Consider the following 14,479-nt stretch of genomic DNA (forward strand, 5'->3'; position numbering starts at 1 on the left):
TGTGTATGTAGCACTCCTTCTTTATTTGGAAGAGGTTGTGTGATGTATTAAGAACCTATCTGATTTCTCCTGGCTGCAGTTTCTGTGCTTGGGTCAAAGTTACACAATGACTGGTCAATATAACTAGAAAAATGGGTATAAATTGTGGGCAATATGTCTGGTGTATGCAAGAAGGTGATACAGTGGTGATACTGTGCAGAGGCAGAGGATGAACTGCAGGTTATGCAATGTTTAGGCTTTTTCACTTGGGTAATTTATACTAAACATAGTTCTATGTTTGACAGACATTTTGGTTACAAAGCATGTGCTATACTTACTTCTTATGCACAATTGTGTACTTACCTGCAACCTCAGAATGCATTTATGAACAGGGAAATTAGGTTATACAAAAGCTAATTATGTGGCAGGATATACCTGTGTATAGTTGATGTACAGTGAGAAAGACATTTCTGAACTTACAATAGGAAATGCAATATAATTTGAGAAATTATTCCAACTATGTAATTGAGAAATAATTTAATGACAGACAATTAAGCCTTTTAGTTTGATGCTGCAAATACAGGGATTACATTTTTCACAGACCTTTCTGTCAATTTTTCATCAAGTAGGTTTTTAAAAGGCTAGGAAATATTTCAACAGTACTAGGAGCTGAATCTTAGTCTACATGCAGCCACAAGTTGTGTCACTATGAGATCCATTAACTAATCCTTTAATTTATACCTTGGTTATGATGTGCAGGCATTTTTACTTTTGAGTGTGTTGCATGGCTGTGTTCTGACATTGCTGTAATGGTAGATGGTAAAATATGCAACAAATCAGTTCTCAGAGAACATGTTTCTGAGACAGTTACCATTTTGTTATAAATAAGTGGATGCTGGAGTATCTTTTTACTGTTATGCTGTCCATCGTATTTTGTTATGCCATTGATTTTATGTCAGGTTGATGTTATGAAAAGGTTTTTGAATGACAGTTACAGTGAAATGAATATTAAATCTAAAGTGTTTGTCTAACTTGTCTCCATCTCCTTCATACACTAACTATGCTGACTGTAGTGATTCATTAGTAATCTACTAAACCAATGTATTTATCCTCTGATATGGAGACTGAAAGGCAAATAAATAAAATATTACTAGAATGCTGCTCTACTAATGCAGGACAAAGCATAGCTCACCATCCTGCTGAATAAATGAAGTACCATAATTGCAGTTTTGATACTTCATGTATCCATATGCTGCCCATCTCAAATACATGAAACAAACAAATGAATCAGCCAACCATGAAAAAACAATGCTTCTAGAAAATTATTTTCATTCTTCAAAAGACGAGAGCCAGAGATTACATGGAATTACGAATTTAGTACTGCTCTCCAACGCCCTATTTATCACCGTTTGTACAGAACTACAAGACAAACACTAAGAGGTCTTACTATGTCACCTTTAGGGGTGACAGAACATGAAAAGCCATTCTCTGTATCTGTGGTGTACACTGGTATAGTTTTATTAAGAAACACATTGGTTCTCTGCCTTCTTTTGATCAGAAATTTCTGAATCGACAAGGAAGGAACTTTTCTGCCAAGGGCTGTAATCAAAAGGGTTAGTGCTCCTGTTATATGATGTCCAGTTAAAAGGTGTTTTCTGAAGATGTCTGCAGGAAAATCCACAATCAGCACTTCTGTCTCTGGGAAATGTTTGTGTTTTGCTGACAGAAGCCTGACTTAGACTCATGCCAGGAGGGATATGCCTGGAGGATTATAAACCAAACAGGAATTATCGCACCTGGATTCTATAGCTACTAAGGACACAAATATGCAGAGTACATGCTTCAGCCAGCTGAAGATCCCAGCATCAGCACTTCTCTAACAGGCATGACATCAGAGTGTGCCACGTGTAGGTGTTGGGGCCCTAGGTAGGAAAGAAACAACAAATTAGGAACAATGAAATCAGTAGTTTATACAACATGAGTTCACCTTCTCCAGAGATAAAACTCTCCAGATAGTACTTTTTATACTTAAGTTGGCCTCTTTTTTGCACTAGTTAGCCCTGAAACTGCCTTCTGTCCCAATGTGCTCAGGAACTGCGGATAGCTATATGAACAGCACATGTAACTCTCACACAGCCCTCTCCAGCTGTATTCAGTTATCCAATTATCCGGGATAGGAGTCTTCGACACAAGATCGATTACCTAGCGAATATCTTTAACCACAGAGCCTGAACATGTTCTGGCATCCCAGTCCTATCTCATTGTGTAATCTCTATTGCCCTACAAAACTTGCATAGTTTGATTCACTGTGTGCTGTATGAGAACATACTTTGTAGAAATGCCACCCTGCAGAGAACAGGTGACTTCTAAAACCTCAGCCTCTGGAACAGGCAATTTATTTCTTCCAGGATTTGACAACATTTACACCTTGGTCTGTTTCAAATCCTTTCACAGAAGTTCAGTTTTATTCCCTGCTTCAGCTAGATGCTACAGATAGCTTAGACAGACTTTACACATCTTCAGTCAGTTAAGATCACTCAGCAGGATTGCTGCTTCTGCAACTCACATGCCCAGAGTCAATATGCTTCACACTCTCAAAAATGCAAATTATCAATTTGTTTTAAGCTCATCTACCAGATACAGGGTCTCTCCTTGTGCTCTTTTCAAGCACTCTGGCAATTGCAGCACATGTGTCTCTTCTCACTTTGCATTCAGATTTTTCATATGCACACAGACGACATGAGGCCCAGTTAGAGGTATTGCTGTTCCTGGCACACAGATATTTTTGGAGGTTTGGTTGTTTCTTTAAACAACACAGCTCAGGTCAGCTAGAGTGCTACGTTTATTACTTTAGCTCAAAAATCGAACTGTTGCCAAGTCACAGATAAGAACTGTGGAAAGAAACTCAGGATTTCATTTCTGTAAGTGCATGCTTTTTTTATTTTTACTTATGGAGTGTTGTGTTATTTTTTTTTTTTTTTTTTTAATTTTTTTTTATTTTTTTTTTCTCTCCCTCCTGATCTCTCAGTTGGATTTACTTCATCCAGTAGTACTCTGTGGTTTTCCAAAGCCTATAAGCAGGGTGCCTGGGACATTCAGTCATCTTGTTCCATGGTGGCCATATGGCCAAGTGTGACATCACTCTGAAGAGTGACGGAAACAAAGACATTTATCTCACTTAATTAAAGGCATCCAAATACTAACTAACACTTACAAGACCTCTACTACCTCAGCTTCCCCCATAGTAGGACTGGTACTCCTGTAAATATCTGTAATTGGTAGGATGAATCACATTCATTAAGTCCCTCTCTTGTCTCACTGACGAGAAAGGAAGACAAAGAGTTAAGATAAACAAAGCAATAATCAGGCAAGATCACCTGCATAGAAGGGAACTACATTGTACTTAATCAAAATCCTCTTGTGTGTCCACTTATTCACTTATTAGCTCTGTAATTGCAGTAATTTAATTGACATAATCCAGTGATTTTTTATGTCCCTGTTCACTGCAGGAAAGTTGGAACTAGATGATCTTTAAATGTCCCTTCCAGTCCAAACCACTCTATGATTCTGATTCCCTTTGTGATAAAAAAACTCTTTGGCAAACTTCTTATGACTTCCCTGTGTTATATTAGAACCACCAGTGAAATAAATTCTCGTGTATTTGGATCCTTCTCATGAAATTATAGCAGTCTTCAATCAGAAATAGATCAATAGAATCAAAATAAAACAGATATATACATAGATACCTGATATAAATAAATGTGTCAGGTAAAGATTGCCTAGTAGTCTGCTTTTGGATGTCATGTTGTATGACACATTTGCGCAGTGTACTCCTAGTTTACAAGAAATGAAGCGAATTCTGTTAGAGATCACAATTTCTCTGAAAGGTTCCAAGAACATTCAATAGAAGGATCATGACAGCTTTGAGAGAACACGCACTGGGTCTTCGCAGATTACTCAGTAATTTGAATGGAGCTGAGCACATTGCCAGTGTTCGGCAAGTAACAATAAATGGTAATTTAAAATTGCTTTTATTTTTTCTTTTCATTTCTACACATTTTGAAGCTCAAAAGGGACCTCTAAACATCAAAGCAATTATTGATTCAACTGCGTGACTGAACTGAAATCCTGGTACTGGACATTGTCTCATTATTTTCTCACACTGAAAAGACCAACAAAACTCTTAAAGCTTAAAAAATGAAACAATGAAGTATGAGAAGTATCTGCACCCAGTGTGTCCTATTAACACCATCTTTATTTCCTTTTTACAAAAAATAGAAATAACAACAGACAAAACATACGCAAAAAAATCAATGCTTTTGCCTTGGTCTCTTTGAGGAGCTTGAGCAGGCAGAGTCCTAGCTGAAACTTTGACAGTATATGCCATTGACAAAGGGAAATAAAGACAATATATCCATGCAAGACACAAAGTACAAAATGTGTTCTGTGGCCCAACAAACATTTTGGAGGTTGCCTGTGTCATAACAATTTTCAAATTGTTACTTTTGTTCACCCATGCTTTTACACAGCACAGCTTACAAACAAGTTACATATACACATATATCATAAAAAAGTTTTGTATATGGTCTAACTGCTACAAATTAAGGCATCCTAACAGCTGCTGTTTTGCTGGTGAGGGATATGTCTCATATTAGTGTTTCAAAAGGATATATTTCAGGTATTCAAAACAAAGTGAGACATCATGATATGTGGTTTAGAGGAAGAATTCCTGCAGCTCTAGCTCTTCAGCACTCTTTTGACGGTCAGATTTCCAGCTTTTCCTATTGATGTCATCATGCCTGGAGAGAAAAAGAAACAAATTACTCATGATAACACTAACAATACAGAGGGATTTGTTTTGTGTTTGTTTACCCTGTTTTATTCTATTTGCAAGTATTGAACTTTGAATTGATCTCTCTGGGTTTATTTCTCTAGGCACGTACTGCTCAAAATGCTTTTTAATATTGTGGATTCTTACTGACTTTTTTGTAGGTCCTATTCTGAAATAAAAAACCTTGAAACCAATTGGACAACACGAAGGTTTTTTGAGTCACAACATTAATTGGTACACTGTCACAATGTCCTGGTAATAATGGATGGAATTTCCAAAAGTTCTTTGTTATTCAGGGGAAAGTACCATAGTGATAAAAAGATCCAACAACCATCATTAGACGTGTAGTTTGTTTCTAATTCTACCTGTAAAGAAATCATCTAGTCCTTGTTAATAATTATCAGGGAGAAATAAACATTTTCAGAAGGTGATTCATTGGACTTGCTTTATGTGTCTGCTTAAACAGAAGATGGTGGCAAAAAGCTATAAGAAAAACGGCAAATAGTAGTTCTCTTTCTGACATGAGGCCTGTAACTTTTTACATTGTAATTTAGGTAAAATCTCAGTTCAAATCAATAAGATTTTATTAGGTACATAGGTAAGGATAATTTCCTTATAGTGTCTTCATTTCCACATTAGGTAAACCTAAAAAAAAAAAAAAAAAGTATATCTATTGTGTATGGGACTCAAATGACAGCTCGTCAATTAAAGCAGAAAAATTAAACACTAAATATTTGTAACACTCATTTTCTTCACTTCCTATCATATGTCCTTGTTCTAAATCCCCAGTATGTCCCCCCTCTCTTCATTTGACCTTCCAGCTGAGGGATTTTTGATTAAGCACCAAGCTCATAGGAACTTTCAAACAGGTTAAAAGGTTCATTTTTAATTATTACTGCTGAACAGTAAAACTCCTACAATACAATCATGACTAACAGGTTTGTTGCTGCAAAGGACGAATACTAGCAGGAGGTTAAAAAGCTACAGCAAAGGGCAACAGCATGCACAGAAAAGTTTGCCTCAAACTAACGTACTTGTAAGCCTGATTCTTGTAAACCAGAATAGCTTTATTCCAGTCTGCAATCACCAAAGAGCCAATATCCCCAAGAGACTGATACTTAGGATGCTTAGTTAACCTTCTTGTTACTTCAGGATTTAACAGATGCTGACCTTCTCAGGGACCACAGTTGTGGGTCCTAGTAAGAGGGCATGAAGCATCATATTATTTTAAAATCCCCTTTGATCAACTAGAAAGGAAAAAAAATAAAAAGAAGAGATGCAGAATTCCACTAGAGTAGGTAGAATTTGTAGGACTATGTTTGAGGAGGTAAGAGAGGAGCACTTTACTCTTTGCCAATAACTACTTTTTGGCACTTAACATGCTTTACAGTTATCAACAGTATGTTTACTGTTAACCATGGAGCTTTATTAAAGGTTGCTTTCTGAAGCTAAGATAATTTGCATCAATCAACTACTGTATTAGATTAGACTTACAGAGCCTAAAGGCTCTTCAGATGAGTTGCACATGTAGAGATTCACTAGGCACTCCAAAGACCCTACTTTGCAGCTCTACAGTTGCATTGTCATCTCAAAAAGAATAATTTTTTGCTACTGCAGATGTCTCTAGCTGACAGTGCTGAACAGACATGCCTTTTACAACTGTGCCTGCTGACCTAAAGGAAATGTATTACCAATATTAACAATTACTAACCAAATTTCTTGTATCTTCTGGTGCCTGTATCACCATAGAAATATTAAACTTTACTTCACACAACAGGCACTCGTATATGTTCATAACAGTTCACAACAGAACAACTGTAAATTGTCTGGGATAAGGCCTATATTACTTACATATTGATTTTATACTCTACTAGTTTGCCTAGTGACTATTTTATTAGACATACAGATAACTATCCTTTTTCTACAGTATATATTTGAAGTTGTAATTTATCCAGCATTAGGTCTGGCAGTGGGATATCTGTTAGGTTAGTCCCACTTAACTGTTTTAGAAGCACACCCAGTTTACTAGCTGACAGAAACCTGATGGTAGATTCTGCTGACTGCCCCTGACATATGAAGCAATTTTTGCTGTTGATAGCTGCAGCTAATAGAGGGGATTGTATTGATATGGTGAGTTAGTGCTTACTTTAATGTACTGCAGATCTCAGATGATTTAAAGTGTGGGAAAGAACTGTCTATTGGCATACATGTAATATGGAAAAAGTGCAAGCATTTCCTTGAAGCTGTAATATGCAAGAAACTAGTATATCCTACTGAAAGTGAAAAAACTATCCCAACCCATTCTGCGCATATAGAATTTACTTTAAGGCCTTAAGAAAAACAGTGTGTAACAAATTATAAAAGGACACTAGAAAATGTAATACAATCCTCTACTATCAAGCTGTGGCCAATTTGAAAAGTCTTGACATAGCTGGATATTTTGAATGAAAAAAAAGATAAAGCAAATGAAATAAACAGAAGGTGAAGAAAAATAAGCTGGAAATAGGTAGACAGGAATGTTGTCTGACTGAAGGTAGATTTTGTATAACGACTTCAGAGTCCAGAAGATGCTACAATCTACAAAGGTTTAAAAACTAAAGACTGTACTGTTTCCCAGAAAGGTAATTTTCCAAAATAGCTCTGAAATGGTAATTACAAAGTCTCTCCAGATCATCCAGGGAAAATTCAGACTGTGTCCAGGGGCTTGTAGTGCACATGACAGTGATATTCTTCTATTATTTAAACTTTAGACGCCAAAGGGCAGCATGCAGGGACCCATTTTGCCATTCAGAAATCCCAACATGTGCTGAAACGCATCATGAAGGCTGGCTTAGAAGCTGTAAGAGCCTTTAGGTCTGTGTTCTGATCTGGGAAAAGCACAATACATCTACCACTCTTACGTGATTTTTGGAAAACTCATGCCACAGACTGGCACGCAATTTGTCCACTTCTGTCTAACCTGTGGGTACAATAATGGCCTCCTCAAGCTGTGCCTCTAGTACACTCTGCTCCTTGATTCCTACTCTTTGATTTTCCACATGCCCATGGCCATGGGGGCAGATTCAGGACTTGGTGCCTGGACCAGCAGTGTGTAGAGGGATAGCCAAGAGTTCAGGTCAAACTTCACCCTTCCAGCAGGTGACTCTGCAGCTCTCCAGTGGCAGTCAGACCGTCCGTGTTTCTTGCTAATTCTAAGGAAATGCCATGCTGCCAGGGATTGCTCACACAAGAGCATTTACACAAGGCAATACCGAAGTACAACAACTGGGTACATCTGGGAGGTGGCTCAAACATAAGGACAAAATTAATGGTTTTTTATTACTTGATGGTCTAGACAGGCAGCTGAGTGTTTTGACTGGAGGCTGCCCACTGATGCTCCCTCAAACTGCTGCTGTGCAGTTCTCTACACTGGGATTTCCCTCTTTGCTTTCAGGAGAGAATGAAACCTCTTGGAAACCTTACAGTTCTGTTCCTGGTTTCACATATACTGTGCCAATGACTTAGAACAAGACTCCCATTTCCATTATGGAAATTGAGTTTTTAAGTATGGGAAGGTCCTGGCATCAGAAAACAATTGAACAAAAAAAGTTTTTAGACATTTAGAAAAGAGTAACTTCAAAGTAATTTAGGCTTATGAACTGCAGAATGACTAATTTATAATTTTCCCAGAAGGATCTTCAAACGTATAATTTTGGTGTGAATAACAATCATTTCCAGGCATAATGAAATGAAAGGATTGATATCTCAGTTTAACAGAAAAAACCAACCAACCAAACAAACCTTAACAAAAATTTGTGAGTGTTAAGAGTTAAAAAAACCATGACAAGTACTGTTTTAGAAAGCATTTGCTTATAAAACAAACACACATTTTTTCAAATGTTGTTTTTTCTAACATGTCTTTATGGACCCTGAGGGACTGGTCTCTATCTGCCTGAATAGTCCTGATGCAACACATCTAAATTAAGAAGTTTGAGCACAGTCAAAGTTATCAGGCTTTAAAAAAACAGATTTAACTCCAAAGTCTGAGGGAAAGTATGAAAAATGTGTGAAAATAGGAGAGCACTAGACAAAGTACAGCATTCTGCTCCATGTTCTCTGTACTCTCCATTTAGAGATGAACTGTGGTCTTTTTGGTCTCCTCATGACAGGAAATTTAATTTCCATTCTCATCTGGTATTTAACTTTCATTCAGCAAAGACTCAATACTAAGCCAAAGTGCGCTATGCTCCCTGGTGGATTTATGAGTACGTATACTTTGTATACTTGCTTGGAACTGAAATCCTGTAGCCAGTTCAATAGTGACATCAGCAGAAATCCATAATAAATTTCTGCTTTTCTAGGAATTTAGATGTTCATCTGGTCATCTATTTCCCTTCTTGTGCATCAATCAGTTCCAGTATTTCAGTTGTGAATAAAGTTAGCAAATACATGCAATTTGAGAAAACAAAGCAACAGAGATGCTAAACACCACCATGCATAAGCACATACCATGCATAATTACACAGAAGTTCTTCATTCAGCATGCTAGAGGAAAGACTGGTGTAGCTGAAGTAAGGACCCTAGGGAAGTACAACATTGTATCGGTTAAAAACATGTACTGAACTTACCACATGCATAACACGGAAGTCTACCAAAACATGCAGTCAAACAGCCACAAAAACATTTTAGCATTTCTTTTTGAGTTAGTAGATGAGGCTGAATCTGTTACCTTTTGAGATATGTGCTGTGGTCCTTTGCATTGGTATAAAAATATATTCTTTCCACAATTTTGATGTTGGCAATAATAACATGCAAACCTGGCCTTTTCACAAACAACATGTGTTTTACAGTACAAGCATGCAAGTGTCAATACTGTTAGAATTACCTCATTCAGCTCTTCAAATTTCTAGGGAACTATGAAAACTGCTCACGACCTTGCAATCTATCAGAACATCCTTGAAGACAGACTGTCTTTCCTTCTCTCACTATAAAATCTGGATCACTCTTTTGAAAAATAATTGCCACTGTGTTATGAAAATATTTTTATGTTAAACTAGTAGTTCAAATAGATGGTACATGTCTTTAAAGGTTCAGATCAGTAGTTCACACTATGATTCTGAATAAACTTTAATAAATGCAGACCCACTTCAATTTAGCCTGTTAGGTGTCCTTTGAATTTTTCATTTCACTTCACATTCTGCACCAACTAGTCTTCTAGCAGTGCCCACTAATATGGACTGCTAACAGTTTCTCAGTTCCCTCTTTCCACTGTTTCTTTTCCATACTCATTTTGCCTCCTCCATGCCTAAATTTTTCCTGTGTTTTTCTCCTATTACCTTGTCATACTTTTTACAGCATATAATTCACTGTTTCTCCTCCTCCTCTTGGCCTGCTTTATGTTCCTTTTTTCATCTTGAAATTATTCTTTTGCCTCATGTCCTTCCATCCACCCCTTCTCTCCCACCTTGTCTTTCACAGAGGATTAAATCATCTACCATTCCCTCTCACTCAGCTCTTTATTGTATCTCCAGATGCTCACACTTGTCCTCTCTACTTCACAAACAATGCATTCACAGGATTTCCTACCTCTGCCTCTTTCATTCAATAGCTCTTCCTTTCTCTTGGAAGATACATTTATTCAAAGTATTTTCTCCTTTCTTTTGAACAAAAGAGCTAGCCTCCTAACTTGAGACATCCCTCTTTCTGCTGGGATCCAGAAAGGGCACCTTGTTGACCACAGAGAGGGGGCGATCTGGATCCAGTACATTTTGCTACAGACCAACTATATGCTCTGCCAGGGGAAGACTCTATGTGACGAGGAGAGGATGGGCAAAGAAGGCTGGCTACTGACAGCTTCAACACGTAAGGGATGGCTGTAGCTCCCACAGAAGCAGGAAGGATCATTTCTGCTATTTTTACTCTTTAGATTCTACCACTTGTTTTTATCCTGTTGGACTCATCAGTCTTGGCTGTAAGACAAGACAGGGCTAGTCCTTCAGTTATTTACTCCTCAAAAATCCCATGGATTCAAGTGTGACATTCTCACTGTACAACTTGTCAGTCAGAGCAACATCAAACATAATTTCCAGGTGAATCATGTCTCTGTGGAAAGTTTTCAACATAGAACATGTGAATCATGTACACTGAGAGTACAGTCTGTACACAGGCAATACCTGCCACCCCTTCCAAAACTAAAACAGTGTATGGGCTTTCTACAGGTCACATACAGTAAAGCATTTGTGTGCGTCATTTTGCTATAGAGAGGCAGGAAGAAGAGGCTGTCAAACTTATTCATTACTTAGATAAGAGGGAAAAAAAAAGGCCTTCCTCCTTTCAGTGCACTCACTGGCTTGTTTCTTCCTTTTGTGACAGCTGCTGGATTTCCCTTGCTGTCTGCTGTCTTCCTTCCCACCGAGGTAAAAGGCAGCGTCGATGAGGTTTTGATCAGGTTCACTGTTTGACAGTTGTTGTTGTTATTTTGGTTGCCACTCAGGGTCTCCATTATGGACCGAAAGGTACCAAAAGGCCTTTTCAGCTGATCCCCCACTGGCTCCCCAGAGACGGGTGGAGCCCGTATGAGCCCTTTGCCCCGGTCTTTATCCTTTTCCTCATTTAGTTCTGACTCTGTTAGCTCCACCTGCACGACAGGCTCCTCAAAAGTTACTCGGAGTTTCAAATTTTGGGAGGTTCTGCGCTTTGAAGATGGAGACTTGAGAGCACTCTTAGGGCTGGTGGCAACCTTTAGAGCTGTGGCACCATCCATACCGGACGAAGAGCTGTCTCCACAAAACTGGCTCTGAGGTACAGTACCAGACTGATACGGGGTTTCATTATCTGGGTCACTACTCTCTGAAGTTGGGGAAGGACTGTGGCCATCCACAGACTTAGAGACCCTGATACCAAAAGGGAAGCGGCGTCCTGCTGCAGAAGTGTGTTTCTTAATCATCAGATGCAAACTCTCTGTGCTCTCAACACTCTCCACTATGGGCTGAGGCCTTGGTTTGTCAGTTCTTTTCATGGGGGTGTTCTTGTGGTCCTCGGAATTAGCTGAGTCTGTGTCAGATTCGCTGAGCGACCTCTGCATCAGTTGCCTTAGTCTGGCTAACTTCAGCTCCCTTTTCTCTGGCAAAATCTTCTTCACATTCTTGGAGGATGCATGAGCATCCTGAAATTCCAAAGTCAGCTTTTCCTGCATGCAGACATTTTCAGAGATTTCCTTCCCCAACAACTGGCGCAAGATTTTATCTGAGTCCTCAACTTTTATCTTGCCTCGGGTACGACTAGAAGTTCCCAAGCTGCCAAGAATCTGAATCCCATCTTGGGTGTTCAATTTACTTCTTGGTGGAGACAATTCATCTGCTTCAGATGGTTTCCACTGGGGTTTGCCAGAAGCAGGAGATGATGGTGAACTTAAAGAAAAAAAGAGGAGGAAACATCACAGCAAAATTAATGCACATATAAAATGCGAAACTGCCATTTCCAGTGTACATGTCTGTCTCAGGTTATTGTTACTTTTCCTCTTCATCACTACTCACATAGAATTCATTATGACATGTTATGCCATAATGAAGATTACACAGAGAAGGATGTATCCTTACTTCCACTTCTAATTAGGATTTGAGTCTCTTCACTTTCTTTTACAAAGAAAACTCCTTAAAATTGAAACTTAGAATAGTTATTTCAATGCCAAAGATGACTTTCTGAGGAAAACTTCAGAGAAACTACTGTTTCCTATTTGTGGGAGTCGACATGTTTTAAAAGGCAAAAAACCCCACAAGGCAAAGTGCCTACTATATAAGTCACATCTTAATACAAAAGTAGCTTATTCTAAACAATGCAAAAGTACCAGCTCTCTGCACAGCAATGATTTCATAAATCTAAACTTTATCTGGTATTAATAATGGCCATATAAGACCTCATAAGAAACAGGGTCATTTGCACTCAAAACCTTTTCAGATATGAAATACTGAAAACCATGAGAAAGATGATGTGAATTTATTTCAATACTATTAGAATAATAAATTAAATTTAGAACTCCAAATGTTATATAGTGAGGAAATGGCAGTCTCCAGTAAGTCCGATTTGCAAGGAACGTAAATTTCAGAGATCGTTTATTTCCCCATGACTTCTGTCAGAGCTCATAGTAATCCACATTATTACTTTAAATAACATCTTCCCTAAGAAAGGGCAAAGTGACAAAATTAAGGTTAGTGTCAGGCAGTGATTTTTTTTTTTTTTTTCTGCAAGCAACTTTTACTCTGATGAGTCTATATAGTCTATATAGTTCTCACAGTGTTCAAAATTCACATGCCTCATCTTAAATTCATTTTGAGTTTTTCCTTCTGTGGCAAATGGAAATGGACACTGCAGAATATGCATATATCTACAGCAGACATTCCTAGTAAGGGGGATAGGTTCTCTTAGATCTGCTACTGGCTTCTTGGAGGATGATAATATCCACAGGTGAGTTCTAAATGGAAGGGAAAGTAGTAGCCAGCTATGAAATAAAATTTTAAATAAAAGACCATCATTTTTAGAGTGGCTTACTTAACTAAGAAGATGGTGAAACCTACCCTTTTACAGGAATAATGAATGATAAGAGATCTGCTCTCACCTGATCTTATCTGATACTGAAAGTAAAACAGTCCTGGTGCTCACTAGTACTCAGATGCAAGACCGCTTGGAAAGACCAGTCAGCAAAAATCACAGAATGCAAATGAGCTGTAAGACAGTGTTTGGTCCCTTTGTTCCTGTTGAGCTGGCAGACAGGGACCATGATTCTAAAAAAAAGGACAAAACAACTCTTTCCAGCATGGTTTTCTACTTCAATAAGAGTTTGGAGTTTATAGCTGAAGTTCCTTTACACAAATGAATCTTCAATCCCAAAGTCTTTGTTATCTACTTCTGTAACTATTCATACTTGTCTGAAACACTGACACATGAAATTCAGGGACATGGAGCACCTGTCCAGAAAAGAGCCTGAGATTCTCTGAGAACGGAAAAAAAGTGCTCACTGATCCTATGAGTTCTTACTTGATGATTCAAAGCTCTCAGCATCAATGCCTGTAAAAGCGCTTATGCTGGCTTTACAATTGAACACATATGTAGCTCCCTAACAACTCTGAAAAAAGGAGAAGCACCATATATGTCGTCCAGAGAGGAAACTGAATTATAAGGTAAAGATAAACCAAGTCCTATTTGCATGTGAGTTACTTAATTACTTTTAAAATCTTCTTCAGATTGCTATTAGAGAGATGTTGTATGCTTGCTTGACTTCCATTCACCACACTGGAAGTCTATGGCAGAAGTCAGAGAGATATGTTAGCAGACTCCAGATTCAGTTCTCTGCCTTTACTTTCCTCTTCTTTATTGTTACAGTTTGTGTCTATTTCTGGGACTTCTGACAGGATCTGTAAACAATACATAGAATTTCTGGAGTTTTGACTTTTTATAGAAGCTACTGTAGGTAAAAGATTTAATAAGGGTATAGAGCCTTATTAATCTGAATGCAGGTTTTGTTGGTAACTGGCTTTATGAATTATTGCTGGCAGTAATGCATGGTGGACTACCACAAGGTCAAACTTTACAACTTTCTTAGGGGCTTTTAGGATCCTCTGTTATTCATCTAACACAAAATATACTCTATTCCACTGTAAATCTGATTTTCACTTCGTTGGGAAACAGGGACTA

General features: G+C 38.1%; 1 protein-coding gene across 5 annotated transcripts in view; it reads right to left on the minus strand.

Annotated features, from left to right (window-relative positions):
* Positions 1-4,216: 4,216 nt before the first annotated feature.
* Positions 4,217-14,479, minus strand: part of SNCAIP (synuclein alpha interacting protein) — a 93,313-nt gene continuing 83,050 nt past the window's right edge. For 2 of the 5 annotated variants that reach the window (XM_065045318.1, XM_065045317.1), the window contains exons 10-12: positions 11,136-12,198; positions 9,299-9,369; positions 4,217-4,778 (exon numbers count right to left, since the gene is read on the minus strand). In XM_065045318.1, the coding sequence (XP_064901390.1) occupies positions 4,694-4,778; positions 9,299-9,369; positions 11,136-12,198 (1,219 nt within the window). In that variant the 3' untranslated portion in view covers positions 4,217-4,693. Of the gene's footprint in view, positions 4,779-5,430; positions 5,456-9,298; positions 9,370-11,135; positions 12,199-14,479 lie in introns of those variants that run through there. The other 3 variants (XM_065045321.1, XM_065045320.1, XM_065045319.1) reach the window with 2 other exon arrangements.

This window comes from Columba livia, chromosome Z, assembly GCF_036013475.1.
Source record: "Columba livia isolate bColLiv1 breed racing homer chromosome Z, bColLiv1.pat.W.v2, whole genome shotgun sequence".
Classification (NCBI taxonomy): domain Eukaryota; kingdom Metazoa; phylum Chordata; class Aves; order Columbiformes; family Columbidae; genus Columba; species Columba livia.